Genomic DNA, 26,402 nt, shown 5'->3' on the forward strand with positions numbered 1-26,402 from the left:
GCCGGAGGAATGGGTTCGCGTGGTGGATTGTCATGGCGCATTTTGGAGCAAGAGAAAGTGTTTGGGAGGATAATCCATGCTGTGCGACCCTGACGACATCTCGATGTTGAAGAGTCTGAAAGAGGAAATCCGCGCTCGTGCCCTGCTCAGTAGGTGGTCACGTGATCACGCTCTCCCCGTCGCGTGCCACTTTATCCGACCGCGCCTCATGCGCGCTTCTCCCTTGGACCAATGCGCCGCGTTCTGCGTCATCTCAGCCTTCCCCGCCATGGTCTCGAGCGACGATATACCTGTCATCGAGGTGCTTGACGACCAAGACACACTCTCAGAGACTGAACACGCTCTCGGTGGCGGCGGAAAAAGTGACCCGAGGAAGAGAAAGGTCCAAGAGCAGCTAGAGGAAAAGGTGCAATGGACCGACGAGTCGGACGGCGGGCCGGCGAAGCCCAAGAAAAAGAAGGCGAAGCGCAAGTCCAAGAAGACATCGAAAGTCCACGGCGACGAGGTCAAGGGCAACGACGATGAACTGGATCTCGGCGGAATCCCAGACTACTTGCAGGAGAGGAGGCGGGCCTTTGATGCCGACAAGAAGCTGCACCACGAGGCCGCCCTCATGCTGCCCCCGGACTACACCGACATTATCTTTGACGAGCCGGGGACGCTAGGGGAAGTAAAGGAGCGGCCCGAGTTCAGTGCATTCAGCGGCATCAAGCCCTCGAGACCGTACGAAGACATAGAGCTTCCCCAGTCCGCGGGTCTGATCCCTGCCTCCATTGCCCAGTATCTTCGCGACTATCAGGTGGCTGGCGTCAAGTTTCTCCATCGAAAGTTTGTGTACCAGGAGGGCGGAATCCTCGGTGATGACATGGGCCTGGGCAAGACGGTTCAGGTCGCCGCCTTTTTGACCGTTGCCTTTGGCAAGAAAGGTGACGAGCGCGATGCCAAGCGCATGCGAGAGGTTCGCTTCTGCGGCGGCCGCTGGTATCCGCGGGTGCTCATCGTCTGTCCTGGGTCTCTCATCATGAACTGGAAGAACGAAATGAACCGTTGGGGATGGTGGCACATCGATGTCTTCCACGGAACCAACAAGGACGATGTGTTGGGCACTGCTCGGTCTGGCCTGCTCGAGATCATGATCACCACTTACGACACGTACAAGAACAATCGCAGCTCCATCAACATGGTCCAGTGGGACGTCGTAGTCGCCGACGAGTGCCACAGGCTCAAGGACAGATACTCGGAGACGACAAAGGCCATGGCGGAGATCAACGCACTATGTCGCATCGGACTCACCGGCACGGCCATTCAGAACAAGTACGAGGAGCTCTGGACTTTGCTCGACTGGACCAATCCCGGACACTTTGGCACCCGGGCAGAGTGGACGCAGAGCATTGCCAAGCCATTGACAGTCGGCCAGTCGCACGAGGCCACCTTTGCGCAGCTCAGCCTCGCCCGACAGACGGCCAAGAAGCTCGTCCAGAACCTCCTCCCCCGTTACTTTCTCCGGCGCATGAAGACGCTGATAGCCGACCAGCTGCCCAAGAAGACGGACAGAGTCGTCTTTTGCCCCCTCACGGACCTGCAACGAGAAGCATACGAAAATTTCCTCGACAGCGCAGGACTCTTGCTCCTGCGGACCATCTCGGACACCTGCCCACACGGGAATAAGAAGGGCTGGTGCTGCGCGACACATCTCCCGGACGGGACCTCGTGGCAGCGGATTGTGTTTCCAAGCATCATCGTGCTGCAGAAACTGGCGAACCACCTGACGCTGCTCGTGCCATCGACGACGGACCTGGAGCCCAAGCACAAGTCGGAGCTGAGAACGCTCCAGACCTGCATGCCCGACACTTGGAAAAAGCTGTACGAGCAGCGGGACCAGATTAGGAACCTGGTCGACCCCGAGTTCTGCGGCAAGTGGAAGATTCTCAGGAAGCTGCTCAAGTTCTGGCGCAACGGCGGAGACAAGGTTCTCGTCTTCTCCCACAGCGTGCGTTTGCTGCGCATCTTGCAGCATCTCTTCACCAACACAAGCTACAATGTCAGCTACCTGGACGGCTCCTTGTCTTACGAGCAACGGCAGGAGACGGTTGACACCTTCAACTCGGACCCGAGGCAGTTTGTGTTTCTCATCTCGACCAAGGCGGGCGGCGTGGGTCTCAACATCACCTCTGCGAACAAGGTCGTCATTGTCGATCCCCACTGGAATCCGTCATACGACCTCCAGGCGCAAGATCGTGCGTATCGCATCGGCCAGACTCGCGACGTCGAAGTCTTTCGCCTCATCTCCCTCGGCACGGTGGAGGAGGTTGTCTACGCGCGGCAGATTTACAAGCAGCAGCAGGCAAACATTGGGTACACTGCTTCGTCCGAGCGCAGATACTTTCGCGGTGTTCAGCAGAACGCGGAGAGAAAGGGAGAGATATTCGGCCTCTCCAACATCTTTACGTACCACAAGGACATTGGCTTGCTTCGAGACATTGTCAACAAGACAAACGTTGCCGAGGCCAAGGCGGGAGTGCATCTGGCGGACGTGGACATGGAAAAGGCAGCCCAAGAGGACGAACAGCTCGGGGTCGCGAAAAAAGAGGAAGCTGATGAGGACGGTGGGCTTAACCGTCTGGCGACCCTGCTTACCGCCGAGGACCAGGAGAAGATGCTCGAGTCTCAGAGGGTGACGACGCCGAAGACGGATGCTATCCAAGCCATCCTTACCTCGGTCGGGGTCGAGTACACCCATGACAACTCGGAAGTCATTGGCTCGTCCAAAGTGGAGGAACAGCTCTCTCGGCGGGCCGCAATGGCATCGTACGCCGACGCCGACATGGAAGGACAGAGCGCACTATTCGCCGACTCGGAAGACGAGGACAATGGGCAGGCCCCGCACCGGCTATACAGGCCTCCGGAAGACATATGTCTACGGCAATTCTGTGAAATGGCACGGACATTGGGGTTTGCCAGTGCAACAGAGTTTGCCCTAGTTGTGGAAAGCTGGCCACAGGAGACGCGGAGGAGATGCCTGGACACCTTTTACAAGAAACGAGAGGAGGCTCTGGCGGCTGCGGATGAGGACGGGGAGCTGCACGCCTCGCCTCAAGTGAAGAAGGCGGAGGACTCGGAACACGAGCATGTTGAGGACAAGGACATTAAGCTCGAGGACACCAAGGCCGGAATGGTGAAGGCCGAAAAGGTCAAGGGCGAGGGTATTCAGCTCGAGGACGCCAAGGTTAGAGGTGTGAAGTTGGAGGAAGTGAAGAGCGAGGATACCAAAGCTAGAATTGTGAAGGCGAAGGAAGTCAAGAGCGAGGGCGCGAAGCTCGAGGACACCAACTACAGAGGCATGAAGGCGGAGGAAGTCAAGAGCGAGATGCCAAGCGTGCAGCCGAGTGCCCGCCCGGACATGGATGACGACAAGGCCAAGGTCATGCTTGAAGGCACGACGAAGAGGACGTCGATCTTCCTCGTCGATGACGACGATGACGACGACGAGCTTTGAGAGAATTAGGTTCTTGCTTATGTGATACCCCTGAATGGAGAGATGCGTGACTTTGCCTTTGCTGACCCCCCTAATCTGCTTGCTATGGTGACGGCGGGCAGCTACTTTGTCAGAGTTCCGAGAACATGGGGCAAGACGCAATACGGGGCTTCGCTCGGCGGCTGCGCAAGGTCCACCTCTTGCCATGAGCCGGCGGCCCTGAGAGTTTTGTCGGTGGAACGACAGATGCGGCACGAGCCCAGGAAGAATGACCAGGGGATATTGACGAGGCCTAGAGGGAGGTCAGTGGTCAGGCAACAGTTCGTGGTTCCGAGGTGAAGGGGGCCTCACGTTGGTAGAGCCTCAACAGCAGACCCCCGCGAGTGGCCTTGACGTGCTCGTAGACGTACCAGCGGCCGCCCGGCTTGAGCAGCTTGTGCAGGCGGCGGATGTTGTCTTCCGGGTCGGGGATGCTGCAGAGGCACAGGACGCCGACGATGCAGTCGACGGAGCCCGGGGGGATCTGGCCGGCCCAGGCCGAGGGGTCGCTGACGGACTCGATGCCGACGGGGACGACCTGGTAGATGTCGGCCAGGCCGACTTGCTGGACGCGGCGGGCCAGGGCGGCGGCAGACTGGGGGTTTGGCTCGACGCCGTAGATCTTGGTGATACGGGCGGCGGGCTCCTTCTTGCGCTCACGCGGACCGTCGCCGCGGCCGTCGTCGGCATGGCCGGGGGCCGACGACGGCGGCGGCGCGGAGCCGGCGCGGATGCGGGCAAAGACGTCGGCCCACATGCCGCTGCCGGCGCCAATCTCGACGACGGTGCCGTGGACGGGCACGGCGACGACGTCGCGGTGGACGCGGCCGGCGGAGACGCGGCCCTCGAGCAGGGGGACGACGTGCGCCTCGCTGGCCTGCTTGACGTCCGGGCCGACGGTGGCCCAGAACTGGCCGAACAGGGCGTCGGAAAAGGCCGAGGGCGAGAGCAAGGTGGCGAGCTGGCCGGATGCGACGACGGCCCTGACTGTCTGGGGCACGTGCCGGAGCGAGATGGCCATGAAGAGCCAGGGCTCGACGAGGTGGACGACGAGGTCCTGGAGGGTGGTGAGCAGGGCCATGGTCGTGGTCCGTCTGCGCTCTTCTCCTCGGCCGGCGACGATGGCGATGGAGTGAGATGAGGGACGTCTCGGTGGCTGTGTAAGTGGCAGGAGGGGCGAGCCTTGAGTGTCACCACGCCTGGGGAATCTTGAGGGGGTTGCACAAAGAACCGCCTGCGTCGTACAGCGAGAGACCGGGTGGTCTATGTGAAGAAAGGCGACCGAGGTGACGCCTTGGTCGGCAAGGTTGCGTGTGTTAGTCCGTCAAGATATGACTCTGTATGTAGACTAGACTAGCAGAGAGAACCCCAGATATCGGGGAGAGCGGAGGGGGCGGGGGGCGGAGAGGAATGCCGGCCGCGAGCGATATTATATAGTCGGCAAGGTTGTGGGCGAATTAGTCAGGAGCTAGGTGGCCCCCTTTTTATGCCGGCACGAGTCGTCTGCTTCACGGAGAGAGTGTCTAGCTTGGTCGCTTGCTTCATGTTGCTGGCAGAGCCCATACGCTCCATGTATGTCTCAAGACTGAGCCTCGTCTTTGCAAAGGATTCCCCGTCTCGCAGCTCGTTGCGCGCCATCCTAGACTCCAATTGCAGCTTCCAACTTGGACACTGGTATCGCCAAGACACAAAACCCAGACCCGCAAACCTCAAAACGCCGGTTAAATGCCCATGTTGCCCATGCCTTCGCCGTCCCCCTTCCCCATCCATGCACATCTATCTGTATCGTCCCCGGCCGTCATTACAGCAGTTCAAAGTCGTCGAGCTGGTCGCGATACTTCATAATGTTGCGCTTGATCTTGCTGCCCACCACCCACGTCACAAAGTCCTCGGTCGAGCGCGTCACCAGGTAGGCCGGGTCGGTGACGGTCTCGATGCCGACGCGCACCTGGCCCTGCTCAATCATCTTGGTGGCCGCCTGCACCGTCTCGGCCATCTTGAGCCGCGTCATGACCACGGGCAGCCGGCGCCGCGCAAAGGCGCTGACGGTGACGCCGTGCTCGACGGCCGACAGCTTCGACTTGGTCGACAGCACGCCCATGTCGTAGAGCTTGTTGAGCAGCAGCTCCTCGTGCTTGCGGCGCGTTGCGCTTTCCGGCGGCAGCAGGGACAGGCGGTTGGCTAGCTGTCGCAGCGACTGGAGGCAGGGCAGCTCCATGGTCAGCATCTGTCGCATGGTTGCGGCCAGCACGCGCAGAGGCAAGGCGGCGACTCACCCCGCAGATGCGGTTGTACTTGTGGTAGTCCTCGGGCTTCTGGATCATGTAGCGCCGCACGACGGCCTTGTCGCGGTGGTTGTTGTCTTGCTTGTAGGTGATGAAGTCGGTCTTGCGGAGGAGCTTTTGCTCGTGATACTTGAGTTTGCGCACCATGATGGGCCGGCCGTGTGTGTTGCGCGCGAGGCGAGGCTGCAAGAAAGAGTATCGAGACTTGCTTCTGCTGAATGCGACTCGTCTTTGGCTCCGTCACTCGGGTCGGTGGAGGGAGGAAAGTTGAGGCTTTGGAAAAATCTACGTGGGGCTCGATCCGAGAGCGCGGAACGGGCTCCGCGTACGGAAACCGGGGACCCGCCTTTAATCGCCAGGGACCTCCCAGTACGTACTCCGTACCTCGTCCAGATTCCGCTCCATGTCCACATGTACTTTGAAGCTTCAGGATTTATCTACACGCCTTCATCACGACTCCCACCACGGCAAAAAGCATCGCCTCCCTCCCACCCGCCATGCCGCCACGGCTCCCACTCCTCCGCGCGCCCTCGCAGCCGTCGCTGCCCCCCCCCACGCGCGCCCTCTTCTTCTCCTCCACGGCCCGCGCAGCCCTCGACATGCCGAACCAACCAGCAGCCTCCTCCTCGGCCCCGTCGAGACCGCCGCCAACCTCGTCGACCAGCAATCTCCTGTCCATCGACGGCAGGCGTGGCGGCGCCCACCAGGGGAGCCAGGACCGCCTCAGGGCCGGAAACGCCGCCGGCCGCCTCATCGACCGCTACAAGAAGCGCGCCGAGATTGCCGGCCGCAGCAAGCAGTCGCAGCTCGAGTTTATGCACAAGAACAAGGACTCGCAGGACTATCTGCGGCAGATGCCCCGCCGCTTCGAGCCCGGGGACGTCTACTCCCCCCACGACCTCAGCCCCGTCGAGATGGCCAAGTGGCGCCGGAGGTCGCAGCGGAACAACGATGTCGTCGACACCCTCGGCATCCGTCCGCTCGACATGTACAAGGTGAGCATTCCCTCGCGATTCTCTGCACCCACCCAAATCTACCCAAGCTGACGGCGTCGCGTGCAGAACTTCTCCCTCATCCAAGACTTCACCACGTCCTCGGGCCAAGTCATCCACTCGTCCGCCACGGGCCTTCGCCCCGTCAACCAGCGCAAGATTGCAAAGATGATCCGCCGCGTCCAGGGCATGGGCATTTACCCCAGCATCCACGACCATCCCGAGATGATGAGGCTCAATTTCTTCCCCGTCGGTAACGTGGATAGGTGAAAAGGTTGTCGTCGAGCCCGTCTTCAAGTCGCTATATGCATCATGCCCCATGTATATGTAGATACAAAGTTACAGATTCCCCATCTCGTGCGCGTCAGGCCTTGATGACCCGTTTGATCTTGAACTGGCACAGCGAATACTCATTCAGCCGCCGGCCGACCTTGTTCAATTCCGTCCAAGCCTCGTGATACTGGTCTTTCGCCCACTCTCGAAACTCTTCTTGCAGTTTCTGCCCGGGCAGGGCGTTGTGTGCAATCGCCAATCTAGACACATTTTAGCAACAACTTAATACCGTGGGCCTCCAGAGCCACTCACGTCATCTTGTCTGGCTCTGAGCCGAGAACAGACTCCATATTCATAATGGCCTGTTGCGTGTCATTGAGTTCGCCGCTGCCGGCAATGGCCCCGACGTATGCGTTGTAGACGGCTGGTGGCACCTCCAAGTCCACCTTTTCTATTCTTTCCCATATCTCGCGAGCCTTTTTGCATCCGCCGGGCTTCCTCTCCAGCGTCCAGAAGACGGCTTCCAGACTGGCATACGACGGTCCCTCCCGCGACCGCGTGATCTCGGTCCAAAAGTCCAGCGCCGCCAGGGGCTGGTCACAGGCCGCGTATGCCAGCATCATGGCCGTGTAAAGCTTCGTCGTCGGCTGGACCGTCGTGTCCATCTTGAACATGTTGTGCACGAGGCCCAGTCCCTTGCGGTCAGGGTGCTGGGCGAGCCCTTCCAGACACCGGACGTACGTGTCCAGCTGGGGATGGAAGGATTGGTTTCGATGTTGGCGCATGTGGCCAAACACCATCGACGCCATGTCTGGGCGTCTCCGGTCGAAGAAGGCCTCCATGAGCCTTGTCCGGCGCTCGAAGCTCGTGTCTTGGAAGAACTGGTTGAGGAGCTGGTACGCGTCCCAAGCCCGGCGCGTGCTGGTGTTGCGGTCGAGGCAGAAGGTGATGAAGGCGTTTTGCACCACTTCGCGCTGCGCCTCGCTGAACAAGAAGGAGTGGGCCGACAAGATGTCCATGACATCAAAGTGCTGGTCGTTCTCGAGGAATCGCAGGCAGAGCGCGGCAACCGTCTCGGGCTGCAAGAGTATTCGGTCCTCTTCGACAGCCTCGATGAGCGTGACGATGAGCGGGAAGTCGGGCGGTGCCTGGCGTGACAGCAGGGCGAGGTATTCGTTGAGCAATTGCTCGTACTCGTCAAGCAGCTCCGGCCTGGACTCGCTCCTCCAGACTTCCGAGTGCTTGACCTGCTGGTATGCGTCTTGGGCGCCCACCAGGTTGCCCATTGCGAGGCACATTTGTAGCAGGATGAGATGCGTCTCCCCGTCCGGCGCAAGTCCCTCTTCGGCGCCCAGAGCTAGAATGTCCGAGGCCAGCGTCGGATCTCGCATCTCCACTGCGACTCTGAGCAGGCCGTTGAGCGTGTCTCCGTCGGGCGACAGCGCTCCGTCACGGCTCACCATGTGCGACATGAGCTCGTTGACTTCGCCAAGCCCCTTGCCGACCAAGATAACGGCCTGAAGCAAGACGTCCCAGTACCTTTTTGGCGGCCGCGACTCTCCCAACCTGAGCAAGTGCTGCGTTGCCCAGCTTTGCAAGCCATTCCGCATGGCAAAAGACGCTATCGACCGGTATACTTCGGCCCGGAAGAGGGACTGGCCCGTTGATTCCGCGAGCCAATGCTTCGTCTCGGGCACTCGATCGCGCGCGGCATAGAAAGGGACCATGACGGCCTGCACCCCGCAGTCATAAGGCACGCCGTGTCCTTTGGCATACTTCACGAGCGCCAACAGGTCCTTCTCTTTGCCCTCCCGGGCGAGTCCGCGTGCAACGGCCTCGACGAGCCCGGTCTGTGTGTCGAAGCAGGCTGCGTAGGCGGCATCGTCCCATTTAGAGTACAGCATCTGCACGGCTTCTTGAGATGCGCCGTAGAGACTCAATGACCGGACCAAGTAGCGCCATTGACGCTCCGGCGCAGCGGAACAGCTCCTGTACTGGCCCGAGATGGACACAGAATGCAAAGCTCTGGCCAGATCTAGGTGGTTCTGGCTCCTCTCGTGAGGCTCGATTTCGAGCATGACTTGACGGGCCATGGCAATATGAGTAAGTGGGAGGCTCTTGGTTGGTAGGCCGCTGGAGCTCGAGGTTTCAGCGAGGTATTCGAGTAGGCGTCGGCATTGAAGCGCCTGGGTGCTGTTGAGCGGGACTCTGCGCTTGAGTTTCGACTGCATCAGCTTCTCCCAAGCAATCATAAGGTCCTTGCGCCGTGGCGGCCGGACTTTGTCGAGCATGCGACTCCTCCAGACCATGATTTGCATCCATCCGGGCTCGTACTCTGGCTGTCTGACTTGGCGCGGCGGCTTCTCGAAGAGGGCTTTGAAAAAGGTCCTTTGAAAGCCCCCTCGGGCTGTCGGACGTATTAGCGGGCGGCGGCGAGCTGGAATCGCGTATGCGGCGCAGGACGGCGCACGCGCGTGGTGAGCGAGCAGCCGTCGACCATGATGGGCCAAGGTTGCCCTCATGGCTGGTGGAGGCGTTTTTATGGTGTGAGACGCCTTGGGGACACATTAGATGGTGGGGTTCGATCTGGGGTTCGATCTCGAGGGGACAGGCGAGGCGTACAGTAGCATCTTCAGAGCCGGTTCCGCTCGTGTGCTGCGACGGGCTGTTTGACGATGGACGGCATCTCGGCCTGGCAGAGCTCGAGCTCAAGGTAGATGGACAAGCGTCGCGTGAGTTTATCCGGAGCTCCTCCGCCCCACCGCATAGCGCTCCACCTTGCGCAATTGCCTAGGCGTACTCCGTAGAACTATTTGCACTTACACACATCTCCATTTGCACACGTATCTTTTACAATAAAGTGTGAGTACAAATAGTAAAACTCTTGCCCAAGAGCGCACTCGGTCTCGTTTCTACTACAACCAAGGCTTGCTTCAATCGAACAGTCTGTCCCTTCAGCAGTCTCGGCCATTGCTGTTTCCTACTCGTCAGTTGCTCTTCTGTATTTAATGTACGAAATATAATGCGACAGAAAGTCAATCAACCCTTTCACTGACAGTAAAAGCGAAGGATCCAAGGCTTTCAATCACGGGATACAAAGAGCAAAGGCGAATAACACGACGTTGTCAAATGCCAGCAGCTCAACGCCCCCAGACGTCAGTTGATCTTGTTACAGGTTCCGTACTGCATCAACATCTGCCCGACCACGACGAAGCCGCCGACAGCCGGTGCCATGTAGACGGACACGAATATCGCGACAAGCGCAAATCTGGCGAGCTGAGTCCAGATGACAACCCTCGGGGCATCCCCCGAGCGCGTCTCAACCGTGCCGTTGGGTGGTCGAGCGTCTCCCGGGCCCTTTGTCTTTTCTTCCTCCTGGTTGCCATGGATCGTCGTCTTCTTTTCGTGCCCAAGCACGAGTGCCTCCTCGCTCAACTCGTCCTCCTTGCGAATCATCATCGTCCTCCACAGTACGGGCCAGGATTCAAAGAGCGGCAGCACCCACATGCCGTATCCAATTCCCACCATGGGCCCGAAGCAGAGCCAGATCATGGTCCAGACTCGCTGATAGGCAGCGCTCTGTCCCGGATCGAACCGCGATAGCCCTCCTACTATGGCGATGGGTACGGCGGCCACCATATATGCCACAACCGCGTGGCAGACGAGCGTCCAGGTCTCGGGGCTCTTTTCGGGATCCATCCTGTTGAAAAAGACTTCGAGGGCCGTCGTGTACCTGAGGAGATGGCCGTTGACGTCGAGCACGCGCGCCTCAGTCTCCTTGCTTATCCGGCCGACCGTGCCGTCGAAAGGGTACCTGTGGGCAAGCCCTTTGCCCTCGGCTTCTGTCCGGAGCTGATCTAGTGTGGGCGAATTGACGATGAATATATTTGGGTACTGGGGACACATCAAGTTGCCGAGCAGATTGACCAGGGACATCCAAAAGTACGGCGCAGCGGTGAGGCCAAATGCCGCGTAGCCAAAGACGGCGATCTGGTTGCCACGCGTTTCGTAGAGAGTGAGAACGGAGAAAAGCAGCTGTCCTATGGATATCAGGGCCTTGATGGCGTTGTAGCTGCAGGGAACCGTGCTGGTCAGTCTGCTTTGGGCCTTGAACGATGAGAACATGTAATCCTGAACTCGGCCTGAAAAAGACTCGGGCGCTGGAGACGTGCTTTGCTTGTCGTCGCCGCCGTCATCGTCGTGCTCAAAGGAGGTCCACCCGGGCAATACCAGAAGCCGATAGCCCGCAGGTAGGCGAGCGACTCCATGGACCTGAGAAACTGCGATGGATGATGGGAGAGCTGGCAAGCGCTTGGGTCAGTAGACAAGCCGTTTGACGGCGCTGGAATTTTGACAAAGGGTTAACCCACTTTCATCAGCTCGACCATCGAGGGTGCCTTGAGCCTTGACAACTGACTGTTGATCTCTTGTCATACCTGGGAGGCTCTGTTCTACATGATGCGGTTGAGGTTGCGAGATCGGCTCCGCAGTCTCATTGACATGGCGATGCTCTTCTCGCGATTCACCACGCTCCTCTACCTGGACCGAGTCTGAGGCGGGTCGCCCGTCTTGACCGGTTTCCAGCTGCGGTTGAGTGCAGCCTTCCTGGCTGCTACGGACAGTTTCGTCGTGCTCCGAAGACGAAACCTGCTGATGCGAAGCCTCCACATCGTGCGTCGCGCCCGGGTGCCTGTCAGCCTTGACGACTATGCAGAGCGCCCCCGCACGCGCAGCCCTGGTGAGCTCCGTCGGAGCAAAGAGGGCAAGGCTGGCTATAGCGGTGATACCCGTCAAGACACCGGCGCCGGGGAAGAAGAGAGCGAGGACAAGGCTAAAAGCCCGTGTTAAGCTGCTCTGGCCGGGGCGGCCAATGACGGTGGCGGCATGGGCGCCGTAGTTGCCGAGGAAGAAGACGAGGATGTCTTTCCAGTCCGAGGACTTGCATATGAGGTTGCAGTCGCCGTTGTGGGTGAAGCCGGGTATGCGAGGACAGTTGTTGTCGTCCATGGCTCGCGAGATCCAGACACCTTTCTACGGCTCGGAGAAAAAGTAAACCCCGGCCAGCCAATCCGGAAGCTGAGGGGCAGCAAGACCAATGGCTGGAGTGTGTAGAAACGGAGATATGGAGGCTCTCGAACGACCTCCGACACGCCGCGGAGTGAGGATCGAGGCTCAAAGGTAAGCATCTTCCGTTTCCAGAGGACGCCGGGACGCCCCTTGCCCTGTCGTAGAGGTGGCGTGCCCTAAAATATGCACGCGCTTACGCTGATGACAGCGTGCCTTTTATTTGGACATGGCTCGGTGCGAGTCCAGGTCTTGGCTTCTGCCGACTGGTCGTGGAAGCTCGACGAGGTGCTTTGCGGCATATCGAGGGCCTGGGCAGCCGCTGACTGGGGCGGCGACGACGACGGGAGCGATCAGCTTGGCATCTGTACCGACGAGATCTGTGACTGAAGCAAGGCGCATTGTCCCATTGCTGACGTCGTTGGTGACGATCTCCTAGGAACCGAGACTTTTCCTCAGAGGGCGCCAAAACGTGATCCCGAGAAGACTGGCTGGCTCGTCTCCAAAGTACGGGCTACTGGCCGGGTACCTGCACCCAAGGCATGCAGTACACACTTGATCCAAGTACCCCTCGAGTGGGGGGTACCGCGGTCAATGGGAGAACAGCGTCGCGGCATCAACCATCGCAGAGTTTAGGAGCTCGGAGATAAAACGCCGCGGCCGTTCGTCGACAAAAGCGGAGATAAAGCTAGTTTCCCCCGCTGCTTCGTCGACTCGGCTGCTATAGTTAATACATGGAGCTTCTTGCTGGACTGCTGGCCGCCAACTGAATACACTTTCCCGACTCGTCTGAGTGCAGCCAAGACCAAGACAAGCAAGCCACCCATCTCGACGACTCTAGACGAGTACGAACGGTCAAGGCAAATCAACAAGTCCAAGATGCCTCTCATCGCCCAGTCTCCCACCAGCCGCATCATCTTGGGTCTCATGACCTTTGGGCCCAAGGCGGAGAGCGGCGCCCGCATCACGGACATCGACACCTTCAACAGGGCCCTCGACGTCTTCCAGGCGAGGGGATACAACGAGGTCGACACGGCGCGCGTCTACGTGGCCGGCGAGCAAGAGGCCTTTACCCGGCAGGCCAGATGGAAGGAGAGAGGGCTTACGCTGGCGACCAAAGTGCGGTACCCGGCGAACCCGGGCGACAACACGGCAGACAAGGTAGTCGAGTCGGTCGAGACGAGCCTGAAGGAGCTGGGCGCCGACTGTGTGGATGTAAGCGAGCCCCATCAAGCACCGCACTGCATGTCGGATATGTGGACAAGACGTGCGTGGCATCATGTAGGGCTGACTTGATGGCCCTTTCGGCAGCTCCTGTATCTGCATCGGCCGGACCGGGCCACGCCGTTCCACGAGACGCTCGAGGCCTTGGACAAGCTGCACAAGGCGGGCAAGTTTGTGCGCCTCGGGCTCAGCAACTTTGCGGCGTTTGAGGTTGCCGAGGTGGTCATGACGTGCAAGAACAAGGGCTGGGTGCGGCCAACCGTCTACCAAGGCATGTACAACGTCATCACGCGCAACATGGAGCCCGAGCTGGTCGTGGCCTGTCGGCGGTATGGGCTGGACATTGTCGTCTACAACCCCATCGCCGGCGGCCTCTTCTCCGGCAAGATGCGGTCCAAGGACATGGTGCCGGAGAGCGGGCGCTTCTCGGACACGACGTCGACGGGGGCGCTGTACCGGCAGCGGTACTTTCGCGAGAGCACGTTTCGGTCGATGCAGGTCATCGAGGCGGCCGTGGACAAGCACGGGCTGAGCATGATTGAGACGGCGCTGCGATGGATGGTGCACCACTCCAAGCTGCAGATCAAGAACGGCACCGACGGCATCCTGATTGGCGTGTCGAGCGTCGAGCAGCTCGAGGACAACCTCACCAACCTGGAAAAGGGGCCGCTGCCCGACGACGTGGTGCAGGCGCTGGACGAGGCGTGGGCTATCTCCAAAGCCGACTCCGCCAACTACTGGCACGGAGAGCTGGAGTACGGGTACGACACGCGAGAGGCGCTGTTTGCAGGTAGCGGCGCCAAGTGAAGCCGAAGGGGCTGTTTGTCGACGGCCGGGGAGCCGGACCGAGGTCACACTGTGTGTACGGAGTACAATACTGCTTGTCTCTTGTGGCAGCGTCGCCAGTCATTGTGCCTCTTTGTCGTCGTCGACGTCGTGGCCTGCGTGTGTGAGGGTGCGGCATGACTCGGCGCCAGAGTCTGTGACCGACCGAATGACTGCCGTGGGGAAAGCGTGCCGCGTCCAGACGACGAGCCGTGAATGGCGACGTCAAGAGTTTACTAGTCCAGTGCCAATGTAGGACGAGATTTGTATGAGATGAAAGGTCACGAGGGCGCCCCCCTCTGCTCCACCCCTGCTTATCCGTGACCGAGGGCAGCAGCGCGGCGAATCAGAGGCGGTCCCGCCGCCGCATCTCAGCCTCTGGAGTGGGTCGCGGGCGGGTTCCAGGTCGCAGGGCCGCGGCGGCTTGGGGAGAGTTCAGCGCTTTCAGGGGCGGTCCAGTGAGCGGCCCAGTGAGCGGTCCAGTGAGCGGCTGCAGCCCGCCAGTCGGCGGTGCCGCCGCCGCAACACTACAGTGAGTAAGTTACCTGCACTCTGCGCTCGGATACCAGGTCGTGGGCAAGGTAAAGTTCCGACCCCTGTCACTCTCTCCGACCAACGCAAAAGACACAACTCCTCGCCGTTACACCCGCAGCCACGCGGGACTCTGCAAGAGCGAGAGCCAGGTGAAAGGAAACAGGGCAGGCCTTTGTCTGCTCATGTGCCCATCCGTCAATTGCGCCGCGGTCACACGCAGCAAGACCTATTTGGCTGCCCTCGTCCCCGGCAACCTGCATGCCTCGGCCAACGTCTGAGCACCTCCGAGACGACACAGAACAAGCACCACCAACGACGGAAGCCTTTCTATCGTCCCCTCAGAGAACTAGAAGCCCTACGGCAACCACATGCAATCTCGAGCAGCCCGACGTCCGCGCCATACCAAATCCTGCTGGCGGCCGAGGCCCCGAGGCCAGCCATCTGAGCGACGCTTCCGATCCTGACGGATTCACGATGGATCCCGGCAGCGGGGGAAAAGGGGGCCGGGCAGAAGGCGGCGACGCAGCAGTCTTAGCCGCCGAGCTCGCCGCCGAGCGGCCGGGCCTGCATCGCAACGGTCGCTCCGGTACGCCTCTGCTCTACAAGGCCGAGGATATGGGCAACGGCGACGCCCAGCGCGGCCTCCTACGGTCTCGAGACGGCGACGACGATGATGACGAGCGCGCAACAAGCCTCGACTTGGAGCCTGGCGACGACCCGCACGACCCGCTGCATCCGCCGACCTTCAGCAGACAGTCGACGATGCACAGCCGGGCCCCGCTCGCGGCGGCGGCGGCGGCGTCGGCGCGCAAAAAGTACTCGTACGCGGCCGTCTTCCTCGCCATCAGCCTCGTCACCTTTGCCATCCAGACGGAGCTGAGCGCCCACATCCAGCACGACCTCGGCTGGGACAAGGCCTACTGCATGATGTACTTTACCCACGGCTCCTGGATCGTCCTCTATCCCGCCATGCTCCTGGTCCTGCGCATGCAGAAACTCAAGGAGCCCTGGCCCGTCTTCTGGAGGCGCCACAAGCAGCTGCTGTCGTCGACCATCGCCATGATTGAGCTGCAGACGCTTGACGTCTTCTCGCCCTCGGCCCAGCGTCGCGCCCGGCCCATGCTGTACCTGATCCGCACCACCGCCTTCATCACCTCGGCCCTGACCATTGCCGGCCTGAGCTGGTACGTGGCCGTCAGCCTCACCACGCCCTCGGACCTGACGGCCATCTACAACTGCTCCGCCTTCTTCGCGTACCTCTTCTCCGTCCCCATCCTGCGCGAGCCCCTGCGTCTCGACAAGTCCGTCGCCGTCTTCATTGCCATCATCGGCGTCCTGGTGGTGGCCTACGGCGACACGGGCGGCGGCGGCGGCGACACCGAGGCGGGCCCTGGCAACAAGCAGCCCGGCGCGGGCAGCCGCTTCGTCGGCAACCTGGTCATTGGCGTCGGCTCGGTGCTCTACGGCCTCTACGAAGTGCTCTACAAGCGCTACGCCTGCCCGCCTGAGGGCGTCTCTCCCGGCCGGGGCACTATCTTTGCCAACACGTTCGGCGCCTGCATCGGCCTCTTCACCCTCACCGTGCTCTGGATCCCGCTCCCGATCCTGCACATACTCAACATTGAGAAGTTTGAGCTGCCCGACGCATCCACGGGCTGGCTCGTCCTCGTTGCCGTGCTGGCCAACGCCACCTTTAGCGGCTCCTTTCTCGTCCTCATCTCGCTCACATCGCCGGTGCTGTCGTCGGTGGCCGCATTGCTCACCATCTTCATCGTCGCCCTCGCTGATTGGTTTCTGACGGGCCAGCCCCTGAGCTGGGCGGCCATCATCGGCGGGTCCATGATCATCGTGGCCTTTGTTGGCCTGAGCTGGAGCACATACCGCGAAATGGCCGAGCACGAGGCGCGAAAGCTTGCCGTCGACCTGACCGATAGCGACGAGGACGCGGACCTGTCGCCCGGCGATCACTGAGGCCCGAGTCTCAACTGGCAAGCGTCCCCCCCTCTCTTTGTATCAGCGCCGGTTCTGTGCGAGTTTCTTTTTTTGTCTTCTCGGGGATATGGCGGATCTAGATTTTCTTTTAGTCATGGATATACCGGGACAGGGAGTTCCGAGGCTCGTTTACTTTGTCCCTCACCGAGGGTGTGGAGAGTGCTCGAACGGTGCGTACTGTCCGAGCGGCTGGGGAAGAGGATTGCTTGCACCGGCCGAAGTTATGTGGCTGGGCCACGATACACGCATCAAGAGGTGGCTCGCCTTCCATGGCTTTGCGACAAAGGGCACATTTGGCCAGTCTTGTCGCGCTCTGAAGGGTGTCCGGACTATTTTACAATTTTACAACAATAGAGAAGACTCGACTCTGTTCCGGTTTCTGATGGAGTCCGTGGCCCTTGTCAAGAGAACCCCCGTTTGCCCCCTTTACCCCCTTTACGCAACATACTTGAGCGCCTATCTTTTGAGCAAACCCCCTTCCTCCCCTTGCGGTGACCTACTCGAGTGCCCATCTCTTGAGCAAAGCGCCGAGCTGATCCTCTTCGTTGTCGGTCCCGGCCAAGTTCGCTGCCAGCAAGTCCTTAACGTCGTCCTGCTGCGGCAGCGCGAAGCTGACAGGCAGATCCTCGCCATTGGCCTCCTCCCTGGTCCAGCCCTCGAGGTAGGGGAGGGCGCTGTCCGGGATGGGCTGGTTGATGGCCCAGGCAAAGGCTTGTGTGGCCTGAATCAGGTGGCCACACACGCGGAACGTGCGGCAGCCGTAGCGCATCATCATGCAGTTCTTGGTGAAGATGTCGACGGCGATGGGGTTGTCGAACATGAGGACCAGAGGCTGCATGGATAGGTAGAGGTGGCGCCACAGTAGCGAGTCAAAAGGCCACCGGGCGAGGTAGGCCTCGATGGTTTTGGAGACGGATGAGCAGTGGTGAAGGCACAGATCTCCAATGGTGGTGCCGGGTTGGCTGGCTGGGGTTTCGAAGAGGGCCTCATGTCTCGTCACCTGGACGATGCCGAAGCCCACCTCATTTTCGTGCATTCTAGAACTATCAGTCACACATACACACACACACACACACACACTCACTCACTCACTCACTCACTCAGCCACCGAGAGGGCCAGGGAAAAGAAAAGGGAAAAGAGAGAGGGCTTGCTGCGCACCTGAGAAAGCACGTGCCGGGAGAAACGTTGTTCTCGACATAGAATCTCCTGGGCCACGCCTCCGTCATCCGCTTCAGCCTCGAGTACAGCCTTTTCTGGATCCGCAAATCGGTCTCGCCCCCCCACGCCGTGTCATCGCTGACGTTGTGTGTCATGATTTCATAAAACAGCTCCGACAGTGAGCACGCCGCGGCGTTGATGCCCGGGACGTGAGGCACCAGACAGGGCGACTCCTCAAACGGCCGCCCCAGGACGTCGATGTTGCCGCACGGCCGATGCTGGGAAGACTCGCCCTCGGTGAAAGGCTGGGGGATTCGCGGAGGCGGAATCTGCGAGGGCTCAAAGTAGAAGAAGGAGGAGCGGCTATAGAGGACGCCGTGTGTAAGTCGCCACTCCCCCTGCCTGCCGCGCGCGACGATTGGGAGAGAAGAGAAAGGGAAAAGAGAGGAAACTGACGACTCAAATACAAACAGCCCCCAGAGCGCCTTGGCGAGCAGCCTTCTCTCCCTCGGATCGTCATGCGAATCCTCGAGTAGCGCAGTGTACTTGGCCTCAATCTTCAGCCGCTGAATCATGTCGATGGCGTGGTGGCGGTATATGCGGCCGGCTCGGTCCCTCCCGAGGCAGGTGGTCGTGAGGAACATGAGCATGAGAGCCTGGGCTGTGGGGATGGAGGCGCGGCCCTGTTCACAGTAGAGAAGGCTTTTGGCCTCATAGAGGAAGCGCTCAGTCATGTCTTGTCGTGTCATGGCGCCAAAGAGCCGTGCTCGTTCGACGACTTGCTGGAGACGACGGCGTGCCCAGGGTCAGCCAATGTGTCTGGTGCTTCACCGTGTTTTCCCACAAGTTCAAGGGGGTATCTAACGGATTTATGAGCGCAAATGGCATTGACGAGAAGAGGAGAACACCACCGTGCCGTCGAGGGATCGCGGCCCCTCATCTCCTGGAGGAAGACGTCTCGGTCGACAGACGGCAGCAGATACGCGTGGTCCCAGGTAAAGTACTCCGTGATGAGCTCGGACACGAGGCCATCGTCGGCCACGACGGTCCACGGCTTCGCGGGAACCTTGATGACGCTGCTGTCGTGGGCCTCCTGGTCCAGTCGCAGCAGCCTGTCGTCGTGGGAGGCCCTCTCGCTGGTCGGCGACGGCTCGGCGAGGAGCAGCTCGGCGTGCCTAATCTCCACGAGCACCAGCAGCGGCTCGTCGGCACTCCTGATGCGGCGGAGGATCTCGTGGGCCTCGTCGTCGGGCTTGGTGCGAAGCAGGGTGAGAAGCTCCTTGTACTTGCCGTTCTCGCCCTCGAGGGCGCCGTGCTTCTTCTTGAGGGAGAGCAGGACCGTCTCGCCCTCGGCCGCCCCGTAGACGCATTCTTCGCCTTTGCGGACGCATTGCCCACACCCAGGCCGTTGTCCGTCACACTATTTGATGATATCGGAGTGACAATGGTTGCGTCAGCCGGATGGGAGGGAGCATTGGCACGCTTCGGCCCCCCCTGGGGTATTTAATTTTGGGCCCAATTATCTATACACCTCCTTTTATTAACTGTACACCAAAAAGTGGATCAACTGTGGCTGGGTCAGGCGCAGTGCCGATGCCGCTAATTTTGGTGCGCCCATTCCCGGCCGGCCAGCTGGCCAGTTCGTGATGCTTGCGTAACAACATCCTGTAACCGTAACTATCAGCAATACCATCAAAACTGAAGCTATTCGCACCGCGTTTCTGCCCTTACGAGCCCGAATCATGGGTCGCTTACGAAGACACTATTCCCGACCTTCCAGGCCGCGATGGAAGCCGCCGATACCGTTGCTGAGGCTGAGGCTACGCCCTACACATTCGAACATCGAAGCGGGATAACGCTGGCCAACGCAAGTCTGCACTTGTTCGTTGTATCAAGGCCGGCCCCTACGAAAATCGGAAGGATAAAGCTGCTCATATCTCTCGTCGTCGCCTCAATACAGCAACCCAGAAAACAGACTGTGAATTTCGCCTCTCGTTGAAGGAAAAACGCGGTTACTGGACTATCTCTTATCTTCACGATGTTCACAATCATCGCCTTGTTGATGACCCGATGGTCTTTCCGAAGTACCGGGCGCTTGTTATCCAGAAGTATCGCGACGACATTATCCGGAAGTTTAATAACAATACCCGGCCGACCGATATTGCTGGCGAGCTTCGTGACCTGGTTCACGACGATCCTCGTTTAGCCGGTATCACGGCTCAAGACGTGAGTAACGCCTTGGCTAGGCACCGTCAGGAAGAACTAGCTGGCCGTACGCCTCTTCAGTTTCTCTACGGCCGGCTAGATAAGTCCGACTTCTTTCATCGAGATAGTCGTGATCCCCAGGGCCGGCTAACTGGGCTATTTCTCGCGCCTCGTGCTACCTTCCATCGATGGCGTCAGCATCACGATGTCCTCGTCCTCGACTGTACCTACAAGACGAACCGATTCAATATGCCGTTATTGAATATCTGCGCGGCCACTCGAGATAACAAAACGTTCTCTATTGCCTCTATCTTCTTGAACGGCGAGACCGAGTCCCATTACTATTGGGCTATCTCGTTGCTGCTAGTCCTTTGCGAGAAGGTCGATCCCATTTCAAGGGTCACTGTCACGGACCGAGATACTGCGTTGCTTAAGGCGTTAGATAGCTTTCGCGAGCTTCAAAACAGTACTAACCTTCTCTGCACGTGGCATATTAACCAGAATGTCGTTGCGAAATGCAAGCAATTTTCCCTAAGGCATCAAAAATCGGCAATCGAGTCGTACGGGCCCCGGCATTCCAAGCGTTTCTACAAGAGTGGAACGAGATCGTCAAGTCACAAGATGTGAATAGCTTCAACGAACGTTTACGCCAATTTGAGACACCAGGCCGCCACCCGCTTGCAGCTATACAATACTGTTGCAATACGTGGCTAACGCCTTGGAAGGAGAAGTTTGTATCTTGTTTCGTTAATCAATATCGCCACTTCGGGCGTACAACGACCTCGATCGTCGAGGGACTTCACTCTCATATGAAGAAGTTCCTTTGGTCCTGTACGGGCGATTTGACGACCGTTTTCCAACGATTCGAACGCTTCTGGGGCCATCAGGCTGCTCAGATCACAGCGATAGAGAATCGAAACCTCCACAAGATATCAACGTTCTCCCTACAGGCGCCGTATATGCCGATCCGCGAGCGAGTATCGTCATATGCGTTAAAGCTACTAATAGATGAGCATCGCAAGATCCCTCTAGACCCCCGAAGTCAACGGGCCAAACCGCCGCCAGGTCAATGTCCTTGTAATTGGGCTACTAGTCGAGGGCTACCGTGCTGCCATCGAATCTTCGAGTCTATCAACACCAATACCTCCCTTACACTCGACGACTTCGACCCATTTTGGTATATTCCGATCGATACAAGCGCTCAGGGCACAAGCCCTACTCGGGCACCATACGAGCCACAAGTTATCAGGGCTGGGGCCGCCCCAGGGCTCACTCAACCTCGAAGAGTCACGGCGGTCAAGATCAACGCGGCGGGATCCGTCACATCACGAGATCGCTGAACGGCATGAGCGGGCTGAGGCTATACGACTGCCTCCTCCTCAACGGCACCAGCGGCGATGACGGGTACGGTAACGGCCGCGATGACTTCAACGGAACGAGGGCTGCGGCACATCGAGGAAAACGGCGATACGTACGAGGCAGGCACACGGATGCAACGGGCGTATCAACAAGCCGGGCGTCAAACGCCAGTCTCTGATGATGACGATCAGCCGGTACGGCGGGAGACCCAAGACTGCATCTTCGTCGCTGGCCTCACGGACGATGCCGCCCTTGAGGATGTATGGGATCAATTGGAATCACAGTTAGATGAAGCGGATCAGGCACGTAGTGCACTCGAAGAAGGAGGCCTGTTGTAAACACCAAAGAATAGTCTCATCAGCATAGAAAGCGCAGTACGAATAGCTTCAATTTTGGGTGCCTTATCGTTGAAGGAGAACTGTTACTACCTGGCTCTACTTATCGTAGAGAATGTGTGCATACAAATTGGCGGTATCGGCCCTCTTCGGCCGTCAGCCACAGTTAATCCACTTTTTGGGTGTACAGTTAATGAAAGTGGGTGGATAGATAACTTGGGCCTTAATTTTCAACTTCACTGGCGGCTGATGAGAATGAAGTCTCTTCACACCTTTACCCTTCTCCGCCTGCACCCGTCGCAAGCCACCAGCGTTGTGGTCCGTTTCGTCTTGGTCGACGGAGGGCCGGCGGCCGCGTCATGCCGGGCGTCGCGGTCCGGAACATGGACGCCGCCTTCTTCTGGAGCCGGCGCGATGGGCACCAGCTTTCTCTTCTGATGGGAATCCATCACCGCCTGATGTATTGGTGAAAGCCCCGAAAGACTTGTACTAGCTTCTCGATCAGCCTTGGTTCTAAGAAGAGGTGGTAGGGAAGAGTCGGTCCGGCCGTTGGTGGACGGTTTCCGGTATAAGAGCTCAAGCAGCAGCATCATGGGCGCCATTAAGAACCTAAGAGAGGCAAATTCACGCCCGTGTTAATTTTTTTCGGGCGCACTGGTTAATACCATTGAAATCTTTCGTCCAATCAGCCCAGGTACATGGGCCAGCTCGGAGCAACGTCCGAGGGCCAAGCAATGCCGGGCAAATACCTCACAGTATCGTCATGTGCCAACGAGTGTTGCACAGGGTGCACCGGTATCGACCAAGTACCACTATACCACACCTACGAGTACTCCATGGGCTTAAAAGGCTCCTCGCATGAAATTCTACGCTCGGACCTGTTCGAGGGGCCCGCTCCAATTCGTCCGGGCGGCTCAAATGGGCAACGCCAAGCCTGGCAGCTTCGTGGTGGCCGTCGGGTTGAAATATCGCAGACAATCAGAGCAAAAGTCTGCGGTGTTGCGACGACATTAAAATAGAACAGCAAAAAGGATGTCCTGCTTTCGATCCATAAAACCTAGTTTGAAAAGCACCATGTGGAAGAAATTTATCAAAGGCGTGTCGACCGGTGCTATCACCATCCTTCGCGCTCGTATTGGCCGTGGAAACGCTACCCGGCCTCCAGAGCCCGTGGTGAAACCGAGACCCTGCCGTATGGTGCCCAGTACCTCGACGGCTACCACCTCTACTGCCTGACGACGCCTTTACACACCAAGCACGTCGGTGGGCATCACCATCTTGGGCCGGGGAGCGTAGAGAACAAGGATTCCGCAGGAGCAATGCTGTACTTGACGACGGCCCGGTGACTCCGAGGCTCCTCTCCTTTTTCCCTTGTTGCCCCAGCCTGACTTCCTTGTCCGTCAGGTGGCGCCGAAGCTGGTCAGCCGTCAATTTAGTTTAGTTTAGTTTAGTGTATTTTCCGTCCAGCAACTTTTGGTCGCTCAGGTCTCCGCAGGGGAGCACAGGACGTGCTGAGCTAGCAGGTGTCTACATGCTACATATCGTACACTTCACCCACTATCCAGCATTTCATCGGCTCAACGGCGCTCATGACAAACCTGTTGCCCGTCAGCGGGACGTCCAGGCATGAAGAAAGCTGTCCCGTGGTCAGATCAGCCAATTTGCTTCTGGGGCCTTGCAGCCCTTGATGACCTCGGCGATCGCATGGTCGCGAGACCTTGACGCCGCCCGAGATCGGAGCAGGTAACAGAAAGGATTGAGAGGAAAGGTAGGGTGAGAGAGGAGAATGATGACCGTCTAGTGGCGTGGGCAGATCCCTCCGAAGAAGGAGCTCGCTTTCGCCAGCCTGACGAATTTGTCAAAGTCCTTGCCGATTGCGCGGTTGATGGCTGCAGCCGGCCAAGGTGCAAGCCGCATACGATGCCGTGGCGCAACCTTTCTGCAGTAAAAGATGTGTGCTGGCTCTTTCGTCTTCCGCACGAGCACGTCAGTCGCGCATTGTCGTGACCAAACCTTTCGTGGTAGTCAGCAAAATCCCCATGGTGGGTTCTTGCTGCAAGCAAGTTACGAAGCAGGGGCCGAGAGCGCCAATTCTGACGGGCAGCTGGTTGTGGCTTTAAGCCTCAGGTCTCTGTATCGCTCCGGCGCAGAGGCTTCCCACCAGGCCTTGAAAGCCTCTTCCGGCTGCTGTCGGGCAATCTTTCGCAGGTGCGCTAGCGTCGGGACGTTATCAGCGGGTTCTGGCGGTGATGCTCCCGCCTTTGCCAGAGCATCAGCCTCCTCGTTGCCTGGGATGTCAGCATGGCCGGGGATCAATGGACCTCCACAGCTCCGTATTTTCGCGCCAAGATTGAAACTCAAGGAAGACCTCTTGCGAGGAGTCGCTCGGCGTGCCCCGTAAGCATGTTGCGGTCGCGAGGTTGTCGAGGCAGACAAAGATGCGGTCAGTTTCTGGAAGGCTCACCGCAGCCTTCAACCCTCAACGCACCTTTCGCCTCAGCGTCGAAAATCTCGGCGGGCCCGAGACGGCCCTTGTCGCGCAAGACGGTGGATCCGTCCCGATGAACAACATAGCCATATCCGGCGTGGCCTTCGGTAGAACGGGACCCGTCGGAATAGACGACCAGAGTTCGGGGCGATAGTGCCTGGAGCCAATCGCGAAATTTCTTCGCCGTCTCATTTTCGATGCACTCTGCAGAGGCGCAGTCTGCTCTTCGACAAATCCGCGCTGCAGCAAGGCAGGCCTTGGGCAGCTTGGTAGCAATTCGTCGGAGCGCCGCAGCTAGTCCGGAAGGGTTTGGCTGCTTTTGGTACTTCAGCTTGATCATTTCATTCAGTATAGGGGCTTTTGGCCTCGACGTGCGCTTCACGAGCGGATGAGCTTCGTCCAGGGATTTGAGACGCGCAGCAAATGCAGTCCGGCGCGCCTCGAGCAGCAGAGGGACCGGCGGTATCCCTGCCTCCCGGTGCAGAACATTCGTTGGTGTAGTTCTCCACACTGGCAGGATAGCCCGAAGAGATGTGTAGAGTGCCTTGCTCATCTTCTTTACGAGGTGTCCGATCCTGGACGGTCCTTCCTTGCCCGGCTTGGTCAGCCGTCAAAGTAGTTTAGCACAGTCGGCCAGGGTAACTACTAACCTCCCCCTCCCCCCCCCATTACTAGTGTAGAGACACGCCTCACCCCCCTTTCTTGCTGCAGAAAGCCCTTGGACTGCCGTAAGGAGCAGGCGGGTCTCGGGCTCCACAGTACGTAGTTACCAAGGATACACGCGTTGCTAAGCGTATCATATTTGCAGAGGCCGCGATCAAGGGGTGTAGATACGTGTAAGCCGGATCTGCGGAGGCTTCCCCGTAGTGCATTTTCTAGAGAGCTGATGTACCGCTGGTATCGGCGTCTTTATTCGTCATAAGCCCTGCAAGAAACCTGCTTGCTCCTCAGCTCCTTTACGGAAGCGAGGGACGGGGAAGCAAGTGGTCCGAGCCGGAGGAAACGTGCCGGCGGAAAGGGCGAGAATATCTCAACCGTCTGCAAGCCACACGTTACACTCGCAAAGGCGGCATGAACGGGCCAACAAGACCCCTAAGCTCCTTGGCGACCATTCTTCAAAAATTCCCTCTCCTATGCGTATGATTTAGGCCCCCTAGGATATATATTTAGGTGGTGGTTCTGCGAGGTGGAGATATGAGCGGGTGCCCCCTTTACGAAAAAAGTATAGGTTTACCGTAAATGTGCTTCCGTTTTTAAAGGAAGTGCTTCTACTTCTAGAGGATAGGCTGCCCTTTTCGGAGGATATTTTACGAAGCGCCGGTAGCGGGGCGTGCGCTATTCGTCTCTACCCCTTAGCTATAGCTCCGAGGTGCCTTACTATCCCCGGCCCGCACCGACCCCCTAATTAAATTATAGTATATTAATTTTAACGTTAGAATATATTAATTAATAGGCAATATACTATTCGGCTATAAACCTTTACTCTATTTTCTAGAAGCTTTAAGATATATAAGAGTAAAGTATAGTAGTATTAAAAAGCTTACTATAAGCTTAGTACTTACTAGCCTATTATTAGTTAAAGCGCGAGCGACTTTAGAAATATAGGGCTATTAAAAAGCGGTATGCTAAGATAACGAAGGTTAATATATATAAAGTAAAATAGAAATAAATAAGGTAAGCGACCTTTTTATTATATTTAAGTAATAAGCTAATAAGACTAGATATTATATATACTTATTAGTCGATCCGCTTAATTATTTTATAGAATCGATAAAGGAAAATATTATAATATTTTTAAAGTAGATACTTAACTTATATAGAAGGATTTATAAGAGAAGTACTATATATACTTATAAAAGAATTCTTTTCTAAGTATACTAAAAGTCTATTAAAGTTAATTTTAGTAAGTAAGCGAATAAAGAGATTAATAATATAAGTTTTATCTTAATTATAGAAGTTTATATCTTATATAATTAGCTTACTACTTAATAGTATATTAATAGGTATTTAACTATTTATTATAAGCTTAATATACTACTAAATAAGAAGCTTATTATAAACGTTAATAATATATATCTTATATAGTATTATTATTAGGTTTATAATACTTTAGTCTTTCTTAATAAGCGCTAATATATATAGTTAGCCTTCTT

The 26,402-nt window shown here is 57.8% G+C and overlaps 10 protein-coding genes across 10 annotated transcripts; 4 read left to right on the forward strand and 6 right to left on the reverse strand.

The window, feature by feature from the left end:
* Positions 1 to 268: 268 nt before the first annotated feature.
* HRG_09449 (type III restriction enzyme, res subunit domain-containing protein) lies at positions 269 to 3,496 on the forward strand (the record flags this gene model as incomplete). The annotated part of the gene is made up of 1 exon (XM_044867920.1): positions 269 to 3,496. One exon carries the CDS (start codon positions 269 to 271, stop codon positions 3,494 to 3,496), a length of 3,228 nt encoding a protein of 1,075 aa, XP_044717180.1.
* Positions 3,497 to 3,597: 101 nt separating this feature from the next.
* HRG_09450 (methyltransferase domain-containing protein) lies at positions 3,598 to 4,595 on the reverse strand (the record flags this gene model as incomplete). The annotated part of the gene is made up of 2 exons (XM_044867921.1): positions 3,598 to 3,767; positions 3,827 to 4,595. 2 exons carry the CDS (start codon positions 4,593 to 4,595, stop codon positions 3,598 to 3,600), a joined length of 939 nt encoding a protein of 312 aa, XP_044717181.1.
* Positions 4,596 to 5,315: 720 nt separating this feature from the next.
* Positions 5,316 to 5,946, reverse strand: HRG_09451 (s4 domain-containing protein; the record flags this gene model as incomplete). Its single annotated transcript, XM_044867922.1, has 2 exons — positions 5,316 to 5,711; positions 5,791 to 5,946. The coding sequence occupies 2 exons, from the start codon at positions 5,944 to 5,946 to the stop codon at positions 5,316 to 5,318; spliced, it is 552 nt and encodes a 183-aa protein (XP_044717182.1).
* A 350-nt stretch (positions 5,947 to 6,296) lies between these two features.
* Positions 6,297 to 7,061, forward strand: HRG_09452 (ribosomal protein s18 domain-containing protein; the record flags this gene model as incomplete). The annotated part of the gene is made up of 2 exons (XM_044867923.1): positions 6,297 to 6,794; positions 6,861 to 7,061. 2 exons carry the CDS (start codon positions 6,297 to 6,299, stop codon positions 7,059 to 7,061), a joined length of 699 nt encoding a protein of 232 aa, XP_044717183.1.
* Positions 7,062 to 7,155: 94 nt separating this feature from the next.
* On the reverse strand, positions 7,156 to 9,355 carry HRG_09453 (complex I intermediate-associated protein 84; the record flags this gene model as incomplete). The annotated part of the gene is made up of 2 exons (XM_044867924.1): positions 7,156 to 7,324; positions 7,377 to 9,355. The coding sequence occupies 2 exons, from the start codon at positions 9,353 to 9,355 to the stop codon at positions 7,156 to 7,158; spliced, it is 2,148 nt and encodes a 715-aa protein (XP_044717184.1).
* An 865-nt stretch (positions 9,356 to 10,220) lies between these two features.
* On the reverse strand, positions 10,221 to 12,071 carry HRG_09454 (uncharacterized protein; the record flags this gene model as incomplete). The annotated part of the gene is made up of 3 exons (XM_044867925.1): positions 10,221 to 11,136; positions 11,295 to 11,365; positions 11,685 to 12,071. The coding sequence occupies 3 exons, from the start codon at positions 12,069 to 12,071 to the stop codon at positions 10,221 to 10,223; spliced, it is 1,374 nt and encodes a 457-aa protein (XP_044717185.1).
* Positions 12,072 to 13,007: 936 nt separating this feature from the next.
* Positions 13,008 to 14,159, forward strand: HRG_09455 (aldo/keto reductase family domain-containing protein; the record flags this gene model as incomplete). The annotated part of the gene is made up of 2 exons (XM_044867926.1): positions 13,008 to 13,343; positions 13,440 to 14,159. 2 exons carry the CDS (start codon positions 13,008 to 13,010, stop codon positions 14,157 to 14,159), a joined length of 1,056 nt encoding a protein of 351 aa, XP_044717186.1.
* Positions 14,160 to 15,185: 1,026 nt separating this feature from the next.
* HRG_09456 (eamA-like transporter family domain-containing protein) lies at positions 15,186 to 16,682 on the forward strand (the record flags this gene model as incomplete). The annotated part of the gene is made up of 1 exon (XM_044867927.1): positions 15,186 to 16,682. One exon carries the CDS (start codon positions 15,186 to 15,188, stop codon positions 16,680 to 16,682), a length of 1,497 nt encoding a protein of 498 aa, XP_044717187.1.
* Positions 16,683 to 17,199: 517 nt separating this feature from the next.
* Positions 17,200 to 19,705, reverse strand: HRG_09457 (C6 transcription factor; the record flags this gene model as incomplete). The annotated part of the gene is made up of 5 exons (XM_044867928.1): positions 17,200 to 17,740; positions 17,863 to 18,225; positions 18,319 to 18,644; positions 18,728 to 19,239; positions 19,636 to 19,705. 5 exons carry the CDS (start codon positions 19,703 to 19,705, stop codon positions 17,200 to 17,202), a joined length of 1,812 nt encoding a protein of 603 aa, XP_044717188.1.
* A 4,120-nt stretch (positions 19,706 to 23,825) lies between these two features.
* On the reverse strand, positions 23,826 to 24,589 carry HRG_09458 (uncharacterized protein; the record flags this gene model as incomplete). The annotated part of the gene is made up of 2 exons (XM_044867929.1): positions 23,826 to 24,049; positions 24,250 to 24,589. 2 exons carry the CDS (start codon positions 24,587 to 24,589, stop codon positions 23,826 to 23,828), a joined length of 564 nt encoding a protein of 187 aa, XP_044717189.1.
* Between the last annotated feature and the right edge of the window lie 1,813 nt (positions 24,590 to 26,402).

Source organism: Hirsutella rhossiliensis, assembly GCF_020360975.1.
Source record: "Hirsutella rhossiliensis strain HR02 chromosome Unknown scaffold00012, whole genome shotgun sequence".
Classification (NCBI taxonomy): Eukaryota; Fungi; Ascomycota; class Sordariomycetes; order Hypocreales; family Ophiocordycipitaceae; genus Hirsutella; species Hirsutella rhossiliensis.